Consider the following 25,619-nt stretch of genomic DNA (forward strand, 5'->3'; position numbering starts at 1 on the left):
CACAACGACTCGCCGATTGTGACGTTATTCGGTTATTTAACATTCAAAATTCGAACTAACCTGACGTCTCGACTCCCGACTTACTGAAAAATGCCTGTCCTAAAAATTTTAACGAATCTAACAAAGGACAAGATTCCCAATGGAATGCTTCCTAAACTTATCACGTTATTAGCTGAGCTCGTGAAAAAAGACGCAGCTGTAAGTGTATTAACTATTAAGTACATACAATTATTATTATTATAATATATTATTATTATAAGTTGTAACAAAACTGAGTGAGTTTAGGGTGTGTCCCATACACACCCTAAACTCACTCAGTTTTGTTAGCTTTTATATAGAGTTTGCTGTGAAAGAGGCAGTGCTGAAAGAGTAACTTTTTTTTCATCTTTTTATGAAAAACCCATACCAACCACATTTTTTTTTTGTTTTTTTAGCGCTGTTTTTTTAGAGTAAACTCTATATACGGAATGCATCCACACCCTTAAGTACTATTACCACTTAGTTTTGTTAGTATAATATAGTAGGCGGTTTTACCGCTTCAAGCGGTTTCTTCCAGACAACCTATATACTGACACAAACAACAACAAAATAGTTACGTTCCTCAATTTTTTTTTACAGAGGATCACGTGCATTATATCAACTGAGTGCAGCCTGTCTATGGGTGGGAATACAGACGAGCCAGCCATCGTCAGCACCTTGGAATCTATTGGAAATTTAGGTCCTGACGACAACAAGAGAATCATAAAAGGCTTATCAGAATTCATTGAGAAGGAGCTTAAAGTTAAATCAGACAGGTAAATGATAATAATTGTCTTTTATCTCGTAACTTAATTATCTATCCTGTGGCAATGTCACAAGTCCCAATAATAAAATTTGATTTAATATTTCAATTTATTACTTAGTAAACAAAAAAACTAAAAACACAATTACCTACTCTTTAGTTTAATTTTTTTATATTATACGAGCTTTTGCCCGCGGCCTCGCTCGCGTTAAGATATACAAACTTTCATCCTCTATTTTAACCCCTTGGAGTTGGAATTGATCAAAATCCTTTCTTAGCGGATGCCTACGTCATAATATCTACCTGCATCCCAAATTTCAGCCCAACCGTTCTAGTGATTTGGGCTGTGCGTTGATAGATCACCATGTCAGTCAGTCACCTTTGAGTTTTATATATTACGAGCTTTTGCCCGCGGCTTCGCTCGCGTTAAGAAGTATTATTATATACAAACTTTCATCCCCTATTTGAACCCCTCGGAGTTGGAATTTATCAAAATACTTTCTTAGCGGATGTTTATGTTGTAACATCTACCTGCATGCCAAATTTCAGCCCGATCCGTCCAGTGGTTTGGGCTGTGCGTTGATAGATTACTATGTCAATCAGTCAGTCAGCTACCTTTGAGTTTTATATAATATATAGATATAAATATAGATATAGATTGTGTTGAATCTATTTCTGATTGTTTCAGATTTCTTCTAACCTTCTACGACCTCAAAGCTTACGAAGTTGGGAAATCTGGTACTACTGCGGACACTTGGTAAAACGAAAGCAAATAAAAATTTCCAATTTACTCTGTTACCACTTTATTAAGTATATTTGAAGATCATTTTTATGTAATTCTCATTTATACATTAAATTTTGGACGTGTCACTAGTTTCTGCATCTGCACTCATTATTTTTAAAGCTTTGTTGGATCTCAAAACGACACCTTCGTCGTCTACCCAAGTATTACCTATATCTCTCCAAACGTTGTTAGTTTTTCTAACCGTATTGTAGTCAAAGCCTTGATCGTCTTCCCAGGATACAGAATCTGACTTAATGCATTTCCAATTCGATTCCATCTCACTGGTTATTTTTGAAAGGGCTTCATCATCCTTGTCACAAACATTAACTTGAGTAAATGCTCTTTCATTATTATTTGCTACATCTGTTTTATATTTTGGCGATGATTCACCCGCCGAATCCTCTTCATCAGATTCCGTTGCAACATCAGAAATATTATCACTTACAGATTCCATTTCCTCATTTTCCAGGGGCAATATTGCTTTGGATTTCCAGATATTAAGATTTTTTAATACCATTTCGTACATAGGTTTGGTTTTAGGAATTATCTTGCATAACATTTTATAACATGGTATACAAATTTGACTTAAAAATCCAACCTATAAAGAAAGTGTTGATTAATTGTAATTTTATCATATAGCAAAACAAATTGATATGCTCAAACAACGATATTGTCATACCTGGCTTGCAGGTTGTTCTTCAGGTTTACTTCTGTCCATCATTGGAATCGGAGTTTTCCCAACAGCTCTTTCTTTATCGCCTTGGTCGTAGAATTCCTCAAAAATAACTTTCACTGTTTTTATTTGGATATCCCAAGGCTTAGCAGCGGCAGACAAGTCAGCTGAAGTCATCGATATAGCCATGGCCAAATCTCTGTATACAAAAACCAACTTTTAAATTAATCTCATAAAATATAAACACAAGTATAAATTTATAGTGCTAAAATGTTGATGTTACCAACAAAAAGGTTGAAAGTTGTGATATGACATAATAATTATGAATGAATAGTTTGAAAAACTACCTGTGATTGGGATTCAACCAATTAAACTTATTACGCCGATTATCATTTTTAAACATGTCTTTTAATTTCACTAGATTAGGGAAGAATGCAGCTAAATCAGTTGCCAGTATACAATGTCGAATGTAGCTTAAAATGTCCTTGTAATCCTCGCTCGATAGATGTGAAAAAATATTGTGACCATCCTGAAATTATCCATTAAGCATCGTTAATTTTAAAATATGATAATATCTACTTGAATTGATTCCTACCCTACCTACGTAAATTAGTTGGATAATGTCAATTCAATGTTAAGCGTAATCAAAGCGCTCAAAATAGGAGGCATTTTGTGCGTTTTGATCGCTTTTAATGCTAAATAGAACGCGGGGTAAGTAATACTTATGTGGTTAAGCTGTGATCTGTCGAATGGGTTTGACTTAACGCGACTAATTTATGTAGGTCCGCCATCTGCCTATGAATCAATTACTTTCATAGGACATGCAGATTAAACTACTTTATGAAAAAGTAAAGTACGCTTAAAACATACCTGTTGGAGTATAGTTACAGTAATATTAAAATGATGATGCTCCAGTGGTGATGTTGTGTACATAGCAGCTAGTGGCGAGGCGATCTCGTTCAAATATTTATTCGTGTAGCCTCTATGGTCAAGATCATGACATAAACATGCCACAAACAATGCTAACCGCTGAAAACGTAAATATAATGATTAAGAAGTTAAGATTAAGGCTAGCAATACCTATAATATTATTATTACCATACCACTTACTTTCGTAAGTTAATATAAGAGATGACTCCAAATACTTTTTTATTATATTATTAGCCAAACAAACAGTGACTGTTACTTGTTACTAAAAATCTTGACCCATAGTTACAATAGCTGATGCTAAAGTAATCTTACAAGTCAATCGATTATAATACTAAAAAATTCAACACCCCTACAAATTAAAGTGTCTAAACACACTAGGCCGAAGTTCAGCATGATTACGTCAGCAATGACATACGCATACAATGTAACGCAACGTAATTTCGGCACGGTGTGTCATCAGTTATTTAAAATACTTACATTGCATGCGTAATCATGACGAACTTCAGCCGCGTTTTTTCGGCCTAGTGTGTTTAGACACTTAATCTCCGATTACGTCGAATTTTGATTATAACACGTAAATATTAATTATTGACCATCAATCATATTTTGATACCTTCAGCCCCAATTTCACCAACGTCTGTTAGTGTTAACAGCTCGTTAAATGTCATGTCTTCTCTTTCATTCATAAGAAAAACGAAAGAGATAACGTGATACCAATTCGAGCGTTAACTTTAACAGTCGTTGGTGAAATTAGGGCTCAATCTTTTATGTGATAAATTGTACTACATTTTGAAATGAGACATTATTTTGACACAATATATTAAAGTATTTCCTATGGTCAAAATTTTATGTTATCCAAAGTCTGTATAAAACTAAAAAAATAACCTACCATTTTATAGTCAAATCTTTTCTTTGTATCGTGTTTAATTATAGCATACATAGCCTGAGCTACACTCCATCCGTGGTCAAAATTATGATATGGCACCACTCTATAGTTCTTCCTAACTGTAAGTACGAATCTTGTCAGCAACAAAACGTTGAATCGTGACAAATCAAAGAGGTCATCAAACATTGTTATGACAGCTTTGCATTTTTGAAAATCATCCAACTTATATGGATCTAAATAGAAATCGTTGATGTGACCTATGTATTTGTTATCTTTTAAGATCTCTTCTACTTCGTGTTCCCGACAGGTGTTATGGTAGCTTAGCACTTCTAAAGCGACTCTGTATTTTTGCTCCTTTCGCATTATTTTATCGTACAGCCTAGCGTGATGAAGGGCCAGGCCAAAAAATGTTGAGAATATTTCAAATGCTACTTCATCTTCATGATCAAAATTGTCATTATTGCGCTTGTTCACCATTTGCACCACACCAATAACTTTTCCTTGTACTTTTACAGGCATACATAGAATACTTATAGTTTTATAGCCCGTAGCCTCGTCTACTTCTCTGAAAATAAAAAAGTACGTATTAATTATGAGAATTTCGGTGCAAAAAAGACACAAATAATTTTTTTAAACTTTTTAATCGGGACTTAACGCGACTTATTCAGTTGCAACACGGCCGAAACGTCGAGAAAAAGTATGTACTTGTAGTAGCATTACTACTTGAATAAGTCGCGTGAAGTCCCGATTAAAAAGTTTTAATTATAATGCAACGCGAAAATTTGTAAATGAAATGTTAAACAAATAATTTTTTTCAATAACTTTATAAAAGAAATGACTTTAATTAACATAAAAAAAAAAAACTAATGAATTACCTGTTAAACCTGTAATCTGAATATGCATCAGGAATATTCATAGTTTCGCCAGAAAGTGCTACATGGCCTGCAATCCCTCGATTTATAGGCATTCTTATTTCTTTCTTCTCCATGTCTCGCCCATGCCCCGGCTCAAATTTGAGATCAAAAACCGTGGAAACTAACTCAAAATTCCTATAATCTACTAAAAATAATGACGAACGATCTGCATTAACGAGCTTCTGAGCAAATTCGAGTATTCGTTTAATAAGTTGGTCCAGTGATACCATTTCTTCAAATATTGCTCTGAAAAAATATGAAAATAATTTAAATTAAAGTTAAGAATTGTCATAATGAATACATCAAATAAAATAGCAATACTCATATTTTACTTAAAGGCAAGGCCAAATGCCGACACAATATTACGTTGCGTTTGCGCCTTAAAAATATTATTATTCAACTTACTTTACGACGTCTAGCAGAAAGTCCGTCATGCTACGTTCTTTTGTTTTGTCTAGATACAACTTACAGTAATGGAGCACTAAACTGCTCCAGATAGTTAAATTACAACTCGTTTCTTCATTATCATCACTAAATTCTTCATTCACCCTCCACATTTCTATAACGTAGGCAGTTTTTCCATTAACTGTTAGTATGGGATGATACATAATATAACTTACTCGAGCCTGGAATTGAGAAAGATTTATGTTAAAATTAGGGATTTCATTAAAGAAAAAATGGGAGCGAGTTTTGGTTTTGTCAGTTTAACTGCCGCACTCAGAGCTGAACTATAATTATTTTTAAATGTAATTAATTCAAAATTTGACATAAGCCCCATACTCTAACCCCCTTATTAATAAACATTGTATAAGCTTAGAATAGTTATGCAGTGTTTTGTTCCTGTCACACAAGTGACATTTTTAATTGGATTGTAGAAGACAAAACATCGTGTAACTATTCAAAGCTTATACAACGTTTATTAATAAGGGGGTAGCTGTCAAACTCTTCATGAAATTGAAGGTTAATTATAATTAAATGTCTCTGAGTACGGCGGTGAAATGCATAATTTTATAAGAATCTTGCACAGAAATGCTATCTTACTTACCGAATCGTCCTTACCAAATATTTTGAGTAAAGAGTGAGGTAAGTCAGGAAAACAAGAAGAATTATCTCTTCTTAATCTCATGGTCGACGCGGCTTCTGCTACTTCTAGCACTAATGTTACATCATCTGGATTTGCTCTTTCCATCCGAGGAGGCAATTCTAAATCCTGTAAATTGAAACATCAAAATATAAGTGCTTCATAAACGTCAAATGAATTAACTTTCTTTAATTTTTTTGTAGATTCAATGTGAATTCAACTTTGTTTTATTTTAGATCAACAAAATAATGAACAGAATTTATACAGCATACAAGATTTTTGTTACATTTGTTGTGGATAGCTAATGGATGATAAAGGGCTTATCACATAAGCCCATGATGACAACATCGAGTGCCAACTATATCAGGCATAACAACACTTACTTCTTTTGTTTCCGTCACAAAGTACTGTACATAATTTGGATGATCAGGAAATATTTTGAATACTCTATAAGCGTCATAGCCAATCGATGAACTAATATTCTTTGCTATTTCCCAAGATATAGCTAGCTCGCAGGTATTTTCGCCTAATTTTTCAATCAAATCCTGCAACATTAAAATAGCAAATTTACGTAAGGTTCTTAGTTAAAAGATAAAGCCAGCGTTTGCTAAAAATGTTATTATAGGTAATATTATACTAGCTGTCCCGGCAAACGTCCGATTCTCAGACCTATAAATATTATGCATATAAAATTTAGTAAAAATCAGTAAAGCCGTTTCGGAGGAGTACGCGGCCTAACATTGTGAAATGAGAATTTTATATATAAGATGTATAATAATTATAATAATAAATAAATGGCTTTCAACTATTATGACAAATGTATTTTGCCTAGTGTTATGATAATTTAAGATTTACCTTAATCTCATATTTGGGATGATTTCTATTAGTTCGTTGATGATTATGTTTTTCTTCACTTAAAACCTGTAATACAACATTTTCTATTACAATTCTTATAGTACTCATTTTATTATTATGACTTTAATTTTTGTGTCAAAATTAAACAGTATTTACTTTAGCACTGAAAATAAAAACATCAAATTTTCAAGTATGCCTATGTAGGCATACTTGAAAATTTGATTATGTAATAAAATATGCCATTTTATATCACGAACGTGCCTGATGTGCAAATTGCCTAGTAACGTTTGTGCATCCTATATGTATCTGTTTTTCTGTACAAAATCGTGTGGCTTTAAATAAATAAATAAACTTTTTACTGTCTGCTGCAGTCACAAGTTACTAAATATCCAATTAAAGTCTAAACTTACCGGTTCTCTTGACATTTTCATCACCAACCATTTCTGTAACTCGCTAACAGGTATGTTTTCCAGGACATAAGATTGCAAAAACTCCTTGTGATGATTCAAATACGTCGTCATTTTATCTTCGTCCTGCATTTTACTTTGACTTCCTAAAATAATTTTACTTTAATTTGATGTTCATCATTTTATGCTGATAGTAGCTATTTCACCGAGCTTCGCTCGGTATTCGATGGTCTAGCTAGATCGATTTATCGCCCCCGAAACCCCCTATATACTAAATTTCATGAAAATCGTTGGAGCCAATTCCGAGATTCCAATTATATATATAAGATTTACTATTAAATACAGTGTAGGAAAGTGTAGAGTCTCATTTGTTTTGAACAATATACTGATAATAATTGTATTTAATAAATTTTTGTTTGTGTGTAACGTGAAAATTTACCACTTTGTGCGGTGTGAATATTCTCTTAACATATTTATTACTTTCTTACATTGTACTAGATACAACAAGAAATATACGTAAATACCGTATAATTGTAGCTGTACATATTAATTTACCTACGAAGCAGGAAAATAAACAACATCTATGTTCAAAAAAACTTCTACTACTATTACTACTACTACTAATTCTACTACTACAACTACTACTAGTTGGTACATTTTTTTAAAATGGTAAGTACCTATTCTTGGATATTTTATGTCACATATTCCTAAATTCAAATCTTTTGCGTATAATTTCTTGAGACACTCTTTGTGATAATCGGACCAAGTAGATGAGGGCGACTTTGTTAAAAACAGCGACAGCTGTCCTAAAATTAGCAGAGACAAAAAATACATAATTAATTTTGCTTCTGATAGGTCAATGTTTAATGTATGTTATAGTTACAATTCACTACAAGAATTAAAATACACCGGGAACACTTGCTTCATTAAAATATAGTAAAAGATGCAGAAAGAAAAAGGTAGGAAAGACTTAGTGTTCCTTAAAAGGCAATAGGTTGAGAATCTCTCATGATCGTAGGTCATAACCGATACGACCTACCTAGCTAGAGGCCTAGGTAGGTCGTGTCGGTTCCAGTATAGGTGATTATGAGAGTAAAGGTGAGACCACACTAGGTGTAACTGCATTGCAGTAGAGCGACGAGACAACAAACCGAAAATATACCTGCAGAATCTGAGAATATTGGCGGTAGCAGCCTTGGTGAACGCGAGTCGTGAGCGCCCTCCCTTGCACCACATTCACACGGGACCTGAAAAAATGAACAATAAAATATCTCAACACTTCATACACAACATAATTATTCATTTAACAAAAATTCGCTTTTAATGAGAAAAACTGTAAACAATTCAACAACTTTACATTCAAATAATGGTATAATAATTATACCTGAATTAAAAAATGTATCGTAAGAAATAAATTATACTTAATTATTATATTAGCAACTTTATCTAAATTCTTCAAATTTTGGCTTCTGCTTAGATACATCATATAAATTATATTAAAAGTAAGGAAAGTCGAGCTAAATAATTGAAATTCTCGTTTCTATGTAAAATAGGATTTTCATTTCATTAGCTAATAAATATGGTTCTTGGTCTGGGGGTTATCTGTCTGTATGCAAATGTAAACCTTTGCCTGTAATGATGACATAGTTCGAAAACAAAAATATATGGGATCTTTTAAGAGTCCGGGTGCCATCGCAATCCTAATACAAACGTAATACCATGATCGTTTCCCGTACGAGAATATTTACCATATTTGAGTTATTATTCAGCTTAAGATAGTAATTACCTAGGTTCCTGTACAAAGATTCACTGCAAAATATTTACATACAAAAAAATATTAATTTAGTTTGTAAATATTGTAATCGTTCATATTTTTGGTAAGTATGTTAATATTTTTCAGTGAATCTTTGTACAGGAACCTACTTAAAGCTGAATAATAACTCAAATATGGTAAATATTCTCGTATGGGAAATTATCTTGGTATACGTTTGTATGAGAACTGCGATGGCACCCAGACTCATAAGGTATAAGTTGGCGACATGTTGTGTCGTCGTGACTCGCGACACTACTGGTTTCTATGTATTTCTATAAAATATTCTGCTCATGTAATATCCTGCAATGGTAGCGAGAGTAGACACGAAGCTAGCGACACTTCATAGAAATACATAGAAACCAGTAGTGTCGCGACGACACGTTGTCTGCCGCGGCTTCATGTCGCCCGCTGCCAACCGGCACCTTTAGAGTCCTAGTCCTACATTGATATTTTACTTAGACCGTCATTTTTGTCTATTAATTCTCTGATAATTTTGCTACTATTCTTCTTCAGGACTCGGACTCCCTAAATCCTGTTACACTGCCCTAATTAATAGGATTAGGCTGAATCTAGTTTAATTTAATACGTAGCTTTACACATTTGTTTCAGAAACTAATCATCCCACGTAACGTCGTGTACCTATACGACGTAAGCCTGTTCGCGACTATTTTTAGCCTTCAATCCCTACCCTTAACTACACGGCTGAAGGCTTAGCCTAAATATTCAACTGCGTAGGCTCTGGACCCTCAGAACAATTAAAATAGACAATCAATACCTACTTGTTGCCGAGGCTGGCGTATAGTTTACAAAGAACTTACGAGTATAATATAATGATTTTCCATGAATACATTTTTTTATGCTTGAATTCGGACTGAGAATTTTTATCAGAAATGATGATGTGATTAAGATGATATTAATAAAGTTGAAATCGCGCTCGTTCTAAAGTCTATCTAAAGTCTAAACTATGAAGCAAGTCGCAGAATCTTATGAGAACAAACTAATAATTCCTTAGCAAGTATATTATAACACTGATCAATATAATTTCGCAAAAGCCTATAGATATCAAAAGTCAATTAAGTAATAGTGATCATTAAACGATCAAAGGCTTTCAGTTGATTGCTCATAACACAATAGCTTAATAGCTGTAATTTCTTAGTAGATATTGAAGGTAGATCAAATATTTACCTGTAATAAATAACCCTTGAAAGATATACCATCAAAAAGATTTATTCATAGGCAGATGACGGATCTACTTAATTTGGTAGCGTTATGTTAAACTCTGCCAACAGATCCCTATCCGGGCTACTTAAACATAGAATTGATATAGCCTAACTAAATGACGTAGGGCCGCCATCTGCTTATTAATGAATCATTTTCTTTGATAGTTTATAATAAATAACTAGCTATTTGACCGAGCTTCGCTCGGTATTCGATAAGACACGAATAAAATGACATTTTCTAAAAATGATTCCTAGCTAGATCGTTTTATCGCCTCCGAAACCCCCTTTAAACTAAATTTCATGAAAATCGTTGGAGCCGATTCCGAGATTTCAATTATATAAATATACATATTTATATAATTGAAATCTCGGCTCGGATCGAGCAATTCTTGTACATGTACAAGAATTGCTCGTTTAAAGATATAAGATACAAGAATTGCTCGTTTAAAGATATAAGATAATAATTCTACTTTTCAATGTAAAGGCCAATCTTTGTCGCAAGCGACCGCGACCGACAAAAAATACCACTTTACAACCTAGGCTAGGTTTCATTTTGTACCGACACTAGTCTAACTATAAACGACCCTTGCCGCCTCGCTTTGTAGTGGCGTAGAGGCTAAAGCAAAATGAAACCTATAGTTTACAGGTCGTATTTCTTATCAGGTGGCATTTTATTTTATTTTTTTTCGGTCGCTTGCCTCGAGGATCGGAAAGTTTCTTGTTCGATCCAGTCTGTGTATCGTGGAGTAAGAAATGACAGTTTTATATCATAAAACTATATATTTTGTTTGTTTGTGTAACCTTCTTTCATGAAACAGTTTATCGCAACCGGATGAACCGAGTCAGTAAAACAAATAAATATTAACATTCGCGCAAAAGATAGGAGGAATTATAATAATAAAGATTCCGAGGCAAAGCAAACATAGTCTACAATAATATTATATATTACTGGATACTTCAACATATAAGTACCTAATAAAAATTCCGAAAACAAAGTCTCAAAATTGGTTAGCGTATAGATCAGGGGTTCCCAAACTTATTTTGTCTACTGCCCACTTTGGCAATAAATTATTTTCTAGCGCCCCCCATTGTTTTACAACTTTCTTATCTTCGTCGCTATAAAAATAAAAACAAAATGCTAAATTAGTCGTTTACAAACCATATTTTTACCATTACTACGGACAGAATTTTGGATTCCCGAATTTTCTCCAATTTCGGAATTCCGGGATTTTTGTTTAACAAAATATTAAGTACTTGTATATAAAGTTGCTTCTAAAACTTGCCAGCCAAAAATTAAAACTAATGTGAGGGTATAGATGTATCTAATTTAAAATGCATTCAGATACTATAAAATCACCCCCCAAGTCTCTATATAATATAACGCCCCCATTTTTTTTTTTTTTTTTTTTTTTTTTATTATACTTTTTGCACACATCAAGGTACAGAGGCGGGCTTAATGCCTTTAGGCATTTTCTTCCAGCCAACCTTTGGGTGAAGACGATAGAGACGAGATGTGGTAGATGCAAAGTACATCTATAATTTTATCAACATTAATAAATACATACTATAATAATTACTATTACATACTATACGGATACTATAGTTCAAATAAACTAATAAATAAATAATAATATATATATTTTATATACACAATAAATATCATATTTTATATAATATATATACTAATAATATATTAATTAAAAGCAACTTAATTTATTCTGTTCTTAATCTGCCTGAGACTTAATCAAAAATAATTCACGAACTCTGCGCTTGAATACCTTTTTTGACTTAGCCAATCTCACTTCCACTGGCAGTGCGTTCCAGAGGAGGATAACTTGGATATGAAAGGAGGAATGGACGAGTGATGTTTTATGGGGTGGACAAAGAAGGAGCATGTTATTTGTGGATCGGAGATTTTTGTCGTGATTGCTACATCTAAATTTAAAATGAGCAGCCAGATAGTCAGGTGCAGAGGGAGAGTGGAGCAGGGAAAAGAGGGTACACAATGCCCGTAGCGATCGTCGTTCACGTATCGGCAGCCACTGCAACTTGGCACGGAAAGGGGAGATGTGGTCGTACTTACGGAGGCCAAAAATAAATCTAATAGAATTATTGAGAAGCCGGTCGAGTTTGTTGAGGAGCTCCGAATTAAGGTCGAAGTAGCAGGTATCACAATAATCCAGTACTGGGAGTATAAGAGTTTGTACTAGTAAAATTTTTATACTGGATGGCAAGAAATATTTCATGCGATAGAGAGACCGCAGGCAATTAGTGACACTTTTACTAACGTGACGTGAGTGAGTTTTTGTTTCCCACACCGCCCGCCTTTAGGCCTCCAGCGCACACAAGGGGCGTTATCGCCCACTTTGGGAAAAGCTGGTATAGATGTTGTAATACCTAGGGTTAAAGTAGGTCATAGGACCATCCGTTCGGATGGATGATGTTGACCCAGATACATTTTTGGAACCCATTTTCTCCATGCAAGGTAATCGATTAATTAATCATTGTGCTTTAGCTCTCCCAAACACAGTTTATCTTGATGTCTTTAGTCTTTGAGAAAGCTAATCCGAAATTGTAATCAATGAAAGCGTATAAATTTGCAATTTGGGCTGGCTGCCAATCACGTCAATGTTAGATAAACATTTCGATCTGACTAATTTTAAAATGGAGGAGCAGACGACGGTAACATTCGCATGCAAAAGTTATTTCACTAAGTAAATTGTTATATAAAGTTGTTACAAAAATGAGTGTAAACACCGTTATCCTTGAAACCATCAAATGTGCCCGTCAAAATGAACAACTATTTATATGAGAACAATGCTGGGCACTCAAAGAAATCCGTCTTCATACCCATACAAATTGCCGATCCGGGCATCCATATTATGGGTATAAAGACGGCATTTTTCTTGAGTTCCTAGCATTGTTCTCATAGAAAAAGTTGTTCATTTTGACGGGCACATTTGATGGTTTCAAGGATAAGGATGTTTACATTAAGACACTGTATACTGAATAGTCCGGATTCCGTAGAACAATTTTTTTTTTTATATCTATCAACCTAATTTTTTGTAAGTATAGCTACAAAATAAAATAAAAATAAAAAATGTTTTATTTCTGAGTAAATTTGAATCAAATTTTTTCAGAATGTCTACCTGATGCCTACCACCGGTTCGGGAACTACCCCGGCGAGAAGAACCGGCGTAAGAAACTCGCAAATATACACATATACATTTTGATAAGACAAACAACAATTTTAGTATTATAAGTTACTTATATATTATGCTTATTCCCTGATGGTACCTATTTAGTAGAGTTACGTCAAGCTCAGCGAACTGCAGATCACAAACATACGAATATTAAATATTCGTATGTTTGTCCTCTCCATATAACATAGGTGAGCTATCTGCCTGTGAATCAGTTTTTCTGGTAGTTTGCAATTTTATAGAGTGTGTAACAAAAATAAGTAATAATACTGTAGGGTGTGTACGTGTTCCTTATAGAGTTCACTGTGAAAGCAGCAGCGCTGAAAGACCAAATTTTTTTTTCACTTTTGTATCCAGGGCAAGAGCCCCAGCGCCAGGAGTTTCCCCATACAAAAGTGAAAAAAAATGTTGGTCTTTCAGCGCTGCTGCTTTCACAGTGATCTCTCTACAAGAAACACGTACACACCCTAAAGTATTAACTCTTATTTTTGTTACAGCCTGTATCACTAATATTATTGTAAATAAAAATTGAAAATGCTTCGTGCAACACGCTAGCTAGCTTCATTTAAAATAACATAATATTATTCGGGAATTGAATGTGGACATTTTGGAGTCCAAAATTCGGACTTTTCGATCAGCAGAGACCTACCAAGCTATGCGCTTTTGCTTTTTAAGTAAAAAATTCCTTACCAGAGTATCACGAGCCGCCTTGCCAATAGTACGATCATCCATGGCCGAGTCTTCACAACTTCCGGTTTCGGACATTCTGAAATTCGATTAAAATTCATTTAAACCGTAAAATGTTGGAAAATAAAGATGATAAAAAATACGTGTGGCATTAGAGGATTGCCGCGGTAAAACTATTGCATAGTATTTTTTATACGTCTAGTCGCACGCACACAAGTTCGTTCCGAAATCTGGCAAGTGGCAACGCACCAGTTGTTGTGGTCGAGTGGGGGATGTTAGGTTTTTTCGTTACGGAATTTCTTGATTATGTCGCTGCGCTCAAAGCCCGCGATAAAAGCTTAGCAATAGCTTAAAGAAAATAACAGGATGATGTCAAAAATGTCGACGACTTCTGAATTCTGATGATTCAGCTGTGTGGCAGCTCAAGCCGGGGGTCGCGGGTTCGAATCCCGCCGACGGAACAAAAAGTTTTCAATGTTCCCGGGTCTGGATGTGTATTAAATATGTGTATATGATATAATAAAAATCTTAAATATATGTATAGTAGGTATAATAAAAGTATTAAATATATTTCCGTTGTCTGGTATCTACCTGTAACACAAGTCCTTCAGATACTTAGCACGGGGCCAGACTGACGTGGTGTGAAGCGTCCATAGATATTATTATTATTATATTATTATGCACAAGCAATCACAGATCCCTTTCATTCAACTATGATTCGACATTTGTGTTACGAGTTACGACCCTCAAGCTTTTGCCTTTTTGGTTCTAATTCTCTACTTTTTAACCGACTTCCAAAAAGGAGGATATATGTTCGGCTGTGGATATTTTTTTTAAATGCCACGTTTTTAAGGAATTACTTATCTAGCAAATGGTGAATTTGAAGTAAAATACAGTAATTATCGTCCTCTTTAAGGCCCATGTACGGGGAGGACGATCGATCAGGATTCAGGTTGGACCGATCGCAAGACGACTTGACCGGACTCTGTGCTATTCCGAATGTAAGAGCCTTTAAAACGACATGCCTAACTTCCTCGGAGTGGCCTTACATTATTCCAATTCAGTAATCCAATTCAGCGCTGAATTGCTGCAATAAATTGCGTTCAAAATGTTTGTTTAGGTACCTTTTATATCGATTTTAAACTGTGGTATCATTGTTCAGTCCACTGCGTAATAATTATGTGGGTTTGCAAGGTTCATTTCTTATCACGTGAACCCTAAGCTTGTTTGTTTAAAATATCCGCAGTCGAACCTCAATACAACCTCCTCCTTTTTAGAAGTCGGTTAAAAATTGTATCTCCATACTAATTTTATTAATTTGAAACAGTGTCGTCTATTACCTCTTTACTTTCAACTGAACAAATTTTGATAAAATTTGTAGTGATGAGCAAAATTGGTCTTGCAGTCTTAGTTTTGGTCTTGCAAAAAAGCAAGACGGAGACTTGGTCTCCTCTTGCTTTTTTTACTATCCTAAAACTTGAAAAACCAAGACCAACCAGGACTATCCTAATACTAGAAAAACCATGACCAACCAGGACCAATCTAAAACTAGAAAAACCATGACCAACCAGGACTATCCTAAAACTAGGAAAACCAAGATCAGCCAGGACTATCCTAAAACTAGGAAAACCAAGACCAACCAGGACTATCCTAAAACTAGGAAAACCAAGACCAAGACTGTACCAGAAAGACCAAGACCAAGACTGGTTTGGTATGGAAATACTAGTGCTACGAGTCTCGAGGAAAGGATAAAAAATAGATTTTATCACAAAAAAATTTGGGTTTCTGCACGAGAGACGAATATATTATTATGAGCGAATGAAGTTGTGGGCAACATCTAGGATCTTTTTGTCTAAAATATTTAAAATTTCCAAACTAAACTTTGACCGAGCAACACTGTTTTAAAATTAAAATGCCTCATAATAGCGTATTTTTAATAATTCTGCAATTATATTATACAAACGGGTAAAAAGTCCTTGAATTACTTTTATTATTCTCCATAATAATAGTACATTCATCTACGCCAATGTTAGCACTTCATTAAAATTATTAATTAAGTAATAATAATCAAAAAGTTAAAAACTATTCATAATAGAATTAAAGAAAACTAATTATTGATTAAGTATATACTAGAATAATATAATTACGGCCATAAAATTATCACCTAATTCATAATTGATTCTAAGAAATAAATTCATATTTTTTTTTATAATTTGAAATCAATTATTATACTTACTTACTAAACAAAAAAATCATTTAAATACCAAAATTTATAACAGAGAGAAATATTATAAGTTTACTTAATCTCTACTTAAATATAAGTAGCACTCACTTTATAATTAATCCACACACTCGTCCACTCCGCCTGGCGTCACAGACATAACAACGCGTATCAAAATTATCACTCCGCCGTTAATCTATAATATCTAACCATCTATTATTTTCAATTTAACTCATATCACTTTCGTAGGCTATATCCGTTTGACCTCGTCACTTTTATGATAACAAGTGTATTTAGAATAGAATAACAAACTGTACGAATGGAATAGATTAACATTATAGATTACTGTTTAGTATTGCAGTATCCAACAGGGTGCTTCTCTACAACCACAGATTTTAGAAGTAAAGAATCTCTTTTTTGAGTAGAAAGGAAAAAATCTGCCGGCGCTAAGGGCTGTGGAAAGTATTAGCGAGGTTCCGTACCCAAAGGGTAAAAACGAGATCCTATTACTGAGACTTCGATGTTTTTTTTTAGCCATCTGAAATTTTTACAGATTATGTATTTATCTTGCTGCTTTAACAAAAAATACTAGAAATAAAATAAATAATTAAGGGGGGTTCCCTGTATATAATACAAACCTATTTTTTTTACCTTTTTGGCTCGTCATCACTCATCAATAAAATCAAATTGCAACAGCTAGGCAATTGAAATTTTCACAACATCTTTAATTTTATCAGTAGTCTAATAATAAAATTAAAATAAAATAAATACTTTAGGGGTCTCCCACACCAAAACACAATTTTTTGCCTATTTTTCCTCTATTATATAACCGTACGGAACCATGCACGAGTCAGACTCGCACTTGGCCGATTTTTATTTTATTATAAATTATCAAGTAATAATGCTTTTTTGAGTCATCTAGTAATAATTTTTATTTGGATTCTTTGAGTCATCAAGTAATGATTTTCATTTGGATTTTAGTATTTTATCAATTTTGTACAATACTTATCGTAGTCTATGTAGTAAGAAAGTTCAAAGTACTTATATTTTTTACAAAACATGATATTAGTGTCATGTTACACGCATTCAAGTTTACTTCATTGAATGTTGCAATTTATAGTCTGTCAAGAAAGTGAAGAAATTAAAAAGTGGCAACATCGTAGTACCTTTCAAATCAATCTAAGAAAAAAGGGATGAAGCTACGATGCTGTTTTTAATTTCTTCTTGACGGATTATAACTGCAATAACAAAAACATAATAACAGATATTTACCTAACAATATCATTTAGACCTAATTAGCGTTTACATGTCTAGGCAAACACGAGATAACTAGGTATTAATTATATTTAACTGTGCGATTCCGAGTATTAATAATTCTGTATTATTATCTTCGAACGTGAGTTAAAAGACCCAAGCTCTAGCTAATATTTTGTCCCTGTCTGATATGTTATAAATTTGTTTTTAATTAATATGTCTGCATTTTGTTTCTGGTGGGAAAATTATTGATAAAGAAAATCCAGAAAATATTTTGTTTATTTACATTATATCGTTGTGAAAAATTAGAAGTAGAGATATGACGAGTACGCAGACTACTATATACATTCTTTATCCTTATAATAATAAAAAAAATCTGTCACGTTTGACAATGATGTTCCAATTCAAATCAATCTACGAGAAAGTTATTTTGCTGTAGGGATATTATGGAAAAGAGCTATTTGGAATATAATGGTTGGTTACAAGCCGGATGAACAGACTCCAGCCAACCAGAAACTGATAGCTGGTGCACTATCTGGTGTCGTGACACGCTTCGTTACCCAGCCTCTGGACGTTCTGAAGATAAAATCGCAGCTGCAGAACAAGAGGAACAAGTCACTTACGCTATTTGGAATTTCCAAGTCGATTTATTTAGAAGAGGGCATCACCGCCTTCTGGCACGGTCATAATGTTGGGCAGGTAACTAACGAGTAAAGAGTTTGTTTTAATGGGTTGACAAAGTGCTTTTTTCTCACTTTTTTTGGTAAAAAAGTGGGTCCCGTGTGAGTTTCTTACGCCGGTTCTTCTCGCCGGGTTAGTTCCCGAACCGGTGGTAGGCATCATATAGGGCGAAAATAATTTTACTTTTAAATTTATTCACAAATAAAAGATTTTGATTTTTGATTTTGCTAAGTAAATAACTTAGGGTAGTTTTTAGGGTTCCGTACCTAAAGGGTAAAAACGGGACCCTATTACTAAGACTTCGATGTCTGTCTGTCCGTTTGCTGTCTTCAGGCTGTAACTCAAGAACTGTGAGAGCTGGAGCGTTCACATTTTCACAGATGCCGCCGCTATAACAACTAAATATACAAAAATCAAAATAAATCAAATATTTAAGGGCTGCGATACAACAAACGTGATAAACTCAAACTCAAAATTTTTTATTCAAAATAATTTTTTTCAAATATTCTCTGAACGTCGGGGCTACACAGATGCCTACCACCGGTTCGGGAACTAACCCGGCTAGAAGAACCGGCGTAAGAAACTCGCACGGGGCCATCTTTTTCTTAAAACATGGAAAGTTACAAAAAATATATTATAAAATAACAGTGTGACTAAATAAAATACAACGAGTGTACAATTATTATACATAATATTATATAGAAATAGCTCTGCAGGGGGCGACCTTATTCCCATACTATCATTCATGAAATCAGTAACTTTATAGTACGCTTTGGTACACAAACGTTCTTTTACAACTTTTTTAAATCTATTAATTGAGAGATTTTGAACGATTTCTGGGATCTTATTATAAAGGCGTATACATTGACCTTTAAAAGAATTTTTGACTTTAGTAAGTCTAGTCACCGGAATTTCAAGCTTATGTTTATTACGAGTATACCCATGGGAGAAATCCCATGGGTATCACAAATTTTCGTGAATTGATATATATTCTTTTTAACATATAATACATTTGATAGGACATATTGAGAAGCAACAGTTAAGATTCCAGTTTCCTTTAATTTTTCTCTAAGTGAAGTATTACGGGCCAACTTGTAGATTGCCCGCACAGCTCGCTTCTGCAGCACAAAAATTGTATTTATATCTGCAGCATTGCCCCACAGCGAAATGCCGTAGGACATAATACTATGAAAGTAACTAAAATACACTAGACGTGCTGTTGTTTCATCCGAAAATTGTCTAATCTTACTTACTGCATATGCTGCTGAACTGAGTCTGTCGGCCAACGAAAAAAAAAAAGCAATATGAGGGCCCCACTGAAGCTTGGAGTCTAGTGTAATACCTAAAAATACAGCTGTATCCACTAGCTCCATAACATCACCACTTAAAAGCACATTGGTTTCCGTTTGCCTTACATTGGGCAATTTGAATTTAATACATTTCGTTTTTTTACTATTAAGTAAAAGATTATTAACGCTAAACCAATGTACAATCATTGAGAGAGCATTATTTACTTCGTTATAACATGCATTAAGCCGTTTGATATTGAATATAAGAGATGTATCATCAGCAAATAATACTATCCCATGTTTATCAATAATTAAGAATGGCAAGCCATTTATATAAATAAGAAACAGGAAGGGTCCTAATATAGACCCCTGTGGGACCCCCATTTCAATTTTTGCACCAGCAGATTTTTTACCATTTATCTCAACCCTCTGAGTTCTATTTGACAAGTACGATTTTAGGAGGGCGGGTGCTGTGCCTTTTATGCCATAGTGACAGAGTTTCCTGACCAATGTTTTGTGTTGCATACAATCAAAGGCCTTTGAGAGATCGCAAAAAACTCCTAGAGCATCCTGCGACGTCTCCCAGGCATTAAAAATACTACTGATCAATTCAACGCCTGCGTCTGTAGTAGACCGTCCCTTTGTAAATCCAAATTGTTTGTTATGTAAAATATTATTTATATTAAAGTGCGTTAGTAATTGATTCAGTATTATCTTTTCATAAATTTTACTCAATGTCGGTAAAATAGATATAGGTCGGAAATAAGACGGGTCCAACTTACTACCAGATTTAAAAAGAGGTAAAACTTTACTGTGTTTCATTAGATCAGGAAATACGCCACTTTTTATACAATCATTAAATATAGTCGCTAAGTAGGGCGCGATAACATCGATTATAGATTTAATAACTTTCATTGATAGGCCCCACAAGTCAGTAGTGTTCTTAATATTTAGTAAATTGAAAGTTTTTATTATGTTTTCAGGACCTACTTCTTTAAATCTGAAGTCGATATCACATTTATTTACATTTTCTTTAAGTAACAATATAGCATCATCAGGAAAGTCCTTTAGGTTACTTGTAATTGAAACTGGAATGTCAGCGAAAAATTTCTCAAAAGCAGTCGCAACATCATTGTCGGAAGTTATATTTTTGTTATCTATATTTAATAGTACTTGCTATAAGTCGTGTAAAGTAAAATGATAGAAAATATCTATCTAATGTCAACTTAAAATATCTATCTAATGTCAACAACATAACTTAATAGATATGTTTGGAGTTTTTTGCTTTATATATTTTAATGATGAAATGAATGAAAAATGAAAAAATATTTATTGTTCTCACTTTTAGATGTAGTACAATGATGGCTACAAGTGCCCAACTTGAAATATTTATAAAATATTTAATAGTACTTTGTACTTTAATAATAAAAATAAAATAATTAAGTTATTAAATATAAAAATATCCCATATTATTAAATATCAAATACTCAAAATACCATTTTTTTGCCTAATTTTTTCGACTCGCATTTGGTCGATTTTTTCTTGTTAATATTTCCCCAAAAAAATGTTGCGCTTACGCATTAGATGAGGATAATGCCTTTGTACTAAGGGCAATTTAGCATAGCAACGTGATGAGACGATGCGATGCATTTTTACATGAGCCATTCAAATGGAATAAGCAGTTCAACACCGCAAGCGGCAAGTATGTAGGTATATCAATTCAATGTGTCTTCTTTTGTACTAAACATAGTTTAAAAATATTTAGACACTTAAGAGGATACAACAGGGGCTAGAGAAATGAAAAAAAAGTACGTGTAATATCTATAGCTGTCTCCCTTACCTCAAGCCTATACCGCAGAACGCGATAGAGACAACTGCAGAAAATCCAGAAAATCAACGATTCGTTGTCCCCTGATTCCTTCTCCAAAACTTAACCGATTTAAGTACTTTTTTCATAAAAGATTAAAAAAAGGCTTGAGCTGTGTTCCTATGTTTTGCTTTTTTTGTATAATCTAGCCAAATCTGTTTTCTGGACGTTTGAACACAGTGGAAAATCTGGCCATTTTTTTGGGTTTTTGAACGTTCATATCTTATTTAATAATTAAATTATGAAAAAAAAGAAAACATAGGGACATTGTATTAGTGGCCGTAGATATTCAGGAAAAAAAATTATAACTCTACTAGCATTATCCAGGGAGGAAACAGGGGACAACGTTTGTATGGAAAAAAGGGCGGTGTGGAATCCTCTTTCTGGTTTGCATAACCTTGAAGGTTAGGCCACAGAATATATTATATTAGTTGGTTAGGCGAAATTGACGCATTCATTCCGTTCCATTCCGCGGCGGTGTAAGTTGAGCCTAATACAAATCGATGACTCTGGAACATTAAAAAATAAGTTTGCCCTGTCCATGTCAGCGGGATTCAAAAGTTAAAATGAAAATACTATGAGCTTTGAGCACTTAGCAAAGTTATTTCTTAGGTACGGAGTATTTCTCCCCCACTCCTTTGACCCGATTACTTGGATGAGTAGGAGTCTGAGAGTAATACTATTTAGGAAATTAGACTTTCTTCTAGCCTTTCCTCCATAAAAGTATGATTTTTCATCTCTAGCTCTGACATAAGCATAAATTTAATATACCTAGCGGAATAGAGCAACAATCTCGAGCTGTCAAAGGAAACCAAAATTGGTTTTCATCTGTGTAAAAAATATGTGTACGTATACACTTACACAAGCATGATTTAACATGATTTCTATGAGATTAAATTGACAACGTGCGGCACGTGCCGACTGGACGTCAAAAAAGAGTGCTGCTGTCATGTATCACACGTCTCTTTTTACCTCGCAGTGTTACTGATAGTGACATCTCGCTCGCTCAGGATTTTGTTTCTCTATTCCGCTAGGTATATTAACTTTATGGACATAAGCGACGGGGATTACGCTATGATTACGCCACTACGGATTAAAAATTTGACGTGCCTTAACTATTTAAGTCCACTCAAACATGCAGATGTACAGGTTTCCTCACGATAAATTCCTGCATATATCTACAAAGTATGTTTCTACTATCTACTTTGAGTATTTACTTAGTATTCGGGTAAAAAGCATTAGCTCACCTACGAACATTGCAGTCGAACCAACACACTTTCAATTGGAGTTAAAACGTTAACGTTAGAATATTATCCCTAACCCAATACTGCTCATAAATTGAACGATATGGTTGGGGTTGGTGCCACGAATTTCCTCTGTGGACGAGTATTCGTGGCGACCAAGGTGCCTGTTCCTGCTCTGTAGTAGAGCAGGACAGTCGAGGAGAAGGTGAATAGGTGTTTCATCCTCCTCCTTACAGAATCTGCAAATCGTTATGCTACAAATACCCATTCTGTTTAGATGTTTGCAGTGTGGCCAGTTAGGTCATTTACTCACGACTTCGATTATTATTATTTGATACTTTTTTTCTGGAATTCTGAAAAATAGTTTTCCATAAACTTGTGCAGAAGCATAACAGTTTATCCTAAATTGCTTATAATAAATGTGTTGTGTCTTAGAGGGAAGGGAAGGGATTCAGCCAAATCTTAGGGAGAAGCCACACGGATGCGGTGCGGCGGCGGCGTCCTGCATATAAAAATATACCGCACCGCACCGTTTGGCATAACATTGATAGTCTTTGTTAAAGAGGAAATTCATGAGTTTCCCTCTCACGTCATTCTTTTACCGTCACTCGCAGTCAATATTCTAACGGACATCCAAAACAGTTCAGATTCAACGAACAATAACAGGTAGTCCGACACACATACTGTCCAATATTATTATATTTATTTAATAGTAGGACTAGGTAATAGATGACGCCCGCAACTCCGTTGCGCGAAAATTCGTTTATGGCGCGGGAACCGTCCATTTTTCCGGAATAAAAAGTATCATGTGTCCTTTACAGGACTCAAAGTATCTCCATACCAAATTTCAACAATATCAGTTAAACGGTTTGAGCATGAAGAGGTGACAGATAGACAGACAATTCTTATATCAGTATTAGTATAGTTCTTGCAATCTATGAGTACGCGGCGCCCTTAGTTGTGTTGGTGACCATATCTATACACGCGTACATGGCTCGCTCGCTACTGACTGCTCCGTTAGGTACGCACACTAACGAAAATGTCTATTCTTATTTCCAACTACAAAATATAAAGGCTACGCGCGCTCGTAGATTGCAAGAACTATACCTACATACTTACTATGTTTTTGGTATTTTTTTTTAGGTATACTCTATCATATCGACATCCAGTCAGTTTTACGTGTACGAAGTGTCTACGAGATATGCCTTCAAATTCTTCGATTACAAATATAATAAGTAAGTAAAGGCCAAGTAAAGTTTATGCGTGCGATTCTCGGTTCCACATTGACCGTGTCCCAATTGTGTTTGGGTTAATAATCGTAAATTATCCGAAATATTCATACTTAATTCGATTAAAAAGGTAGGGTTCCGTCTATGTTTTTGATTTTATAATATCTCCCTTGTCTGAGCTGATACAAAAATATCTTCTATAAATGGTAACTATATTAAAAGTGGTGGCTGGTGCGGGTTCGCAATGAAATTATTTGTTTTGGTATACTTACTTATTTTTTATTTTTAAAGAACTAGGTACAATGTTGATGAATAGAGATGATAACGACGTTTGATATGTTTCTATTATCATAATAAAACTTAACATTATACCTATCATATATGTATAAAGATCTGTTTCACCACTTCCTGATAAGAGCCGGATAGGCTATTCACAACTTATCTGACAGATATAGACAGACATATTCTCCATACTCTATCTGTCAAGCTAAGTTGTGGATAGAGTATCCAGCACTTATCAGGGAGTGGTGAAACAGGCCCTAATTGTGAACATTTTAGTCTGCTCCTTAAAAATGCATTGAATATTTCCTTATAAATGTTAAGATCAAAAATAATGTTATGAACCAATAAATTTTTAATTAATGTAACTGCCTACATAAAACTGTTGTACTTAAATTCCTCACTTATCATAAATTATGTTCGATGTTTCACGTGTTTTGGCCAATCAACAAAATATGTCATAATATAATTACAAAAACATGGAAACAAGGTTTATACGCCAATTTTCATTAATCATACCACTTGATATGTTGGTATTATGACATAATACCAACATATCAAGTGGTATGATTAAACATTGTTTAATTTGTATATTTGAAGGTGCTCCTTCGCGGCGAGCATTCACATGTAATGTAATATTATATATTCGTTTTTGAGCATTACATTACAAAAATACCTCCCTGAGGCCATGGTCTCAACAATTTTCCATTTTCCACATCCGTCGTATTGCTCTGTGCAGGGTTCCGTATCCAAAGCGTAAAACGGGACCCTATTACTGAGACTTCGTTGTCTGTCCGTCTGTCCGTCTGTCTGTCACCAGGCTGTAACTCAAGAACAGTAATAGCTAGACATCTGAAATTTTCAAAGATTGTGTATTTCTATTGCCGCTTTAATAACAAAATAATACTAAAAATAAAATTAAGATTTAAGCATACAACAAACGTGATTTTTTGGCCTTTTTGCTTGATATCAATAATGGTAACTAATAGACACCTGAAATTTTCACAAGATTCTCAATTATAATAATATGCGTACTTTAATAAAATTATTTATAAAATTAGAATAAAATAATTATTTGAGGGGGCCTCCCATACAAAAACACAATTTTTTGCCTATTTTTGCTCTATAACAGTACGGCACCCTACGTGCATGAGTCCGACTCGCACTTGGCAGATTTTTTAAATTTACCTTTTTAGGTACCCCGAGCACGGATAATTAATGTTTTTGTGTTATTGCAAGAAATAAAAAAGTCGTAAAATGTTCAAAGTAACATTTCAATAATTTTTGAGAACAGCTGATATTATACTTAACAATAAAAAATAAT

General features: G+C 34.2%; 3 protein-coding genes across 5 annotated transcripts in view; 2 read left to right on the top strand and 1 right to left on the bottom strand.

Annotated features, from left to right (window-relative positions):
- On the top strand, positions 1-1,654 carry LOC121738803 (macrophage migration inhibitory factor-like). The gene is made up of 3 exons (XM_042131052.1): positions 1-198; positions 619-794; positions 1,470-1,654. Exons 1-3 carry the CDS (start codon positions 91-93, stop codon positions 1,540-1,542), a joined length of 357 nt encoding a protein of 118 aa, XP_041986986.1. The 5' UTR covers positions 1-90; the 3' UTR covers positions 1,543-1,654.
- Positions 1,568-21,580, bottom strand: LOC121738801 (probable 3',5'-cyclic phosphodiesterase pde-5). Of its 3 annotated transcripts, XM_042131049.1 has the most exons (15): positions 16,564-16,601; positions 14,235-14,310; positions 8,474-8,558; positions 7,989-8,117; positions 7,315-7,457; positions 6,905-6,970; positions 6,433-6,594; positions 6,014-6,178; positions 5,374-5,594; positions 4,930-5,214; positions 4,058-4,619; positions 3,109-3,267; positions 2,586-2,767; positions 2,245-2,437; positions 1,568-2,163 (listed from the first exon to the last, which is right to left on the bottom strand). In XM_042131049.1, the coding sequence occupies exons 2-15, from the start codon at positions 14,307-14,309 to the stop codon at positions 1,633-1,635; spliced, it is 2,958 nt and encodes a 985-aa protein (XP_041986983.1). In that variant the 5' UTR covers position 14,310; positions 16,564-16,601; the 3' UTR covers positions 1,568-1,632. The 3 variants fall into 3 exon arrangements, with proteins under 3 accessions (XP_041986983.1, XP_041986984.1, XP_041986985.1); XM_042131050.1 differs by lacking the exon at positions 7,989-8,117; XM_042131051.1 differs by lacking the exons at positions 8,474-8,558; positions 14,235-14,310; positions 16,564-16,601 and adding an exon at positions 21,575-21,580 and having other exon boundaries at positions 7,989-8,112.
- The window catches only part of LOC121738805 (mitochondrial thiamine pyrophosphate carrier-like), a 13,460-nt gene continuing 6,016 nt past the window's right edge, over positions 18,176-25,619 (top strand). The window contains exons 1-2 of the mRNA XM_042131054.1: positions 18,176-18,405; positions 23,931-24,022. Of these exons, the coding sequence (XP_041986988.1) occupies positions 18,178-18,405; positions 23,931-24,022 (320 nt within the window). The 5' untranslated portion in view covers positions 18,176-18,177. The remainder of the gene's footprint in view (positions 18,406-23,930; positions 24,023-25,619) is intronic.

This window comes from Aricia agestis, chromosome Z (genome assembly GCF_905147365.1).
Source record: "Aricia agestis chromosome Z, ilAriAges1.1, whole genome shotgun sequence".
NCBI classification, from domain to species: Eukaryota; Metazoa; Arthropoda; class Insecta; order Lepidoptera; family Lycaenidae; genus Aricia; species Aricia agestis.

Excerpts from the sequence above, each read along its gene's own strand:
- LOC121738803 (XM_042131052.1), top strand. The coding sequence starts at position 91 with ATGCCTGTCCTAAAAATTTTAACGAATCTAACAAAGGACAAGATTCCC. Across the intron at positions 199-618 it reads TCGTGAAAAAAGACGCAGCT|AGGATCACGTGCATTATATC; the intron begins GTAAGTGTATTA and ends TTTTTTTTACAG. Across the intron at positions 795-1,469 it reads CTTAAAGTTAAATCAGACAG|ATTTCTTCTAACCTTCTACG; the intron begins GTAAATGATAAT and ends TGATTGTTTCAG.
- LOC121738801 (XM_042131049.1), bottom strand. The coding sequence starts at position 14,309 with ATGTCCGAAACCGGAAGTTGTGAAGACTCGGCCATGGATGATCGTACT. Across the intron at positions 6,179-6,432 it reads TTGTGACGGAAACAAAAGAA|GATTTAGAATTGCCTCCTCG; the intron begins GTAAGTGTTGTT and ends TTCAATTTACAG. Across the intron at positions 2,438-2,585 it reads TGGTTGAATCCCAATCACAG|AGATTTGGCCATGGCTATAT; the intron begins GTAGTTTTTCAA and ends TTTTGTATACAG.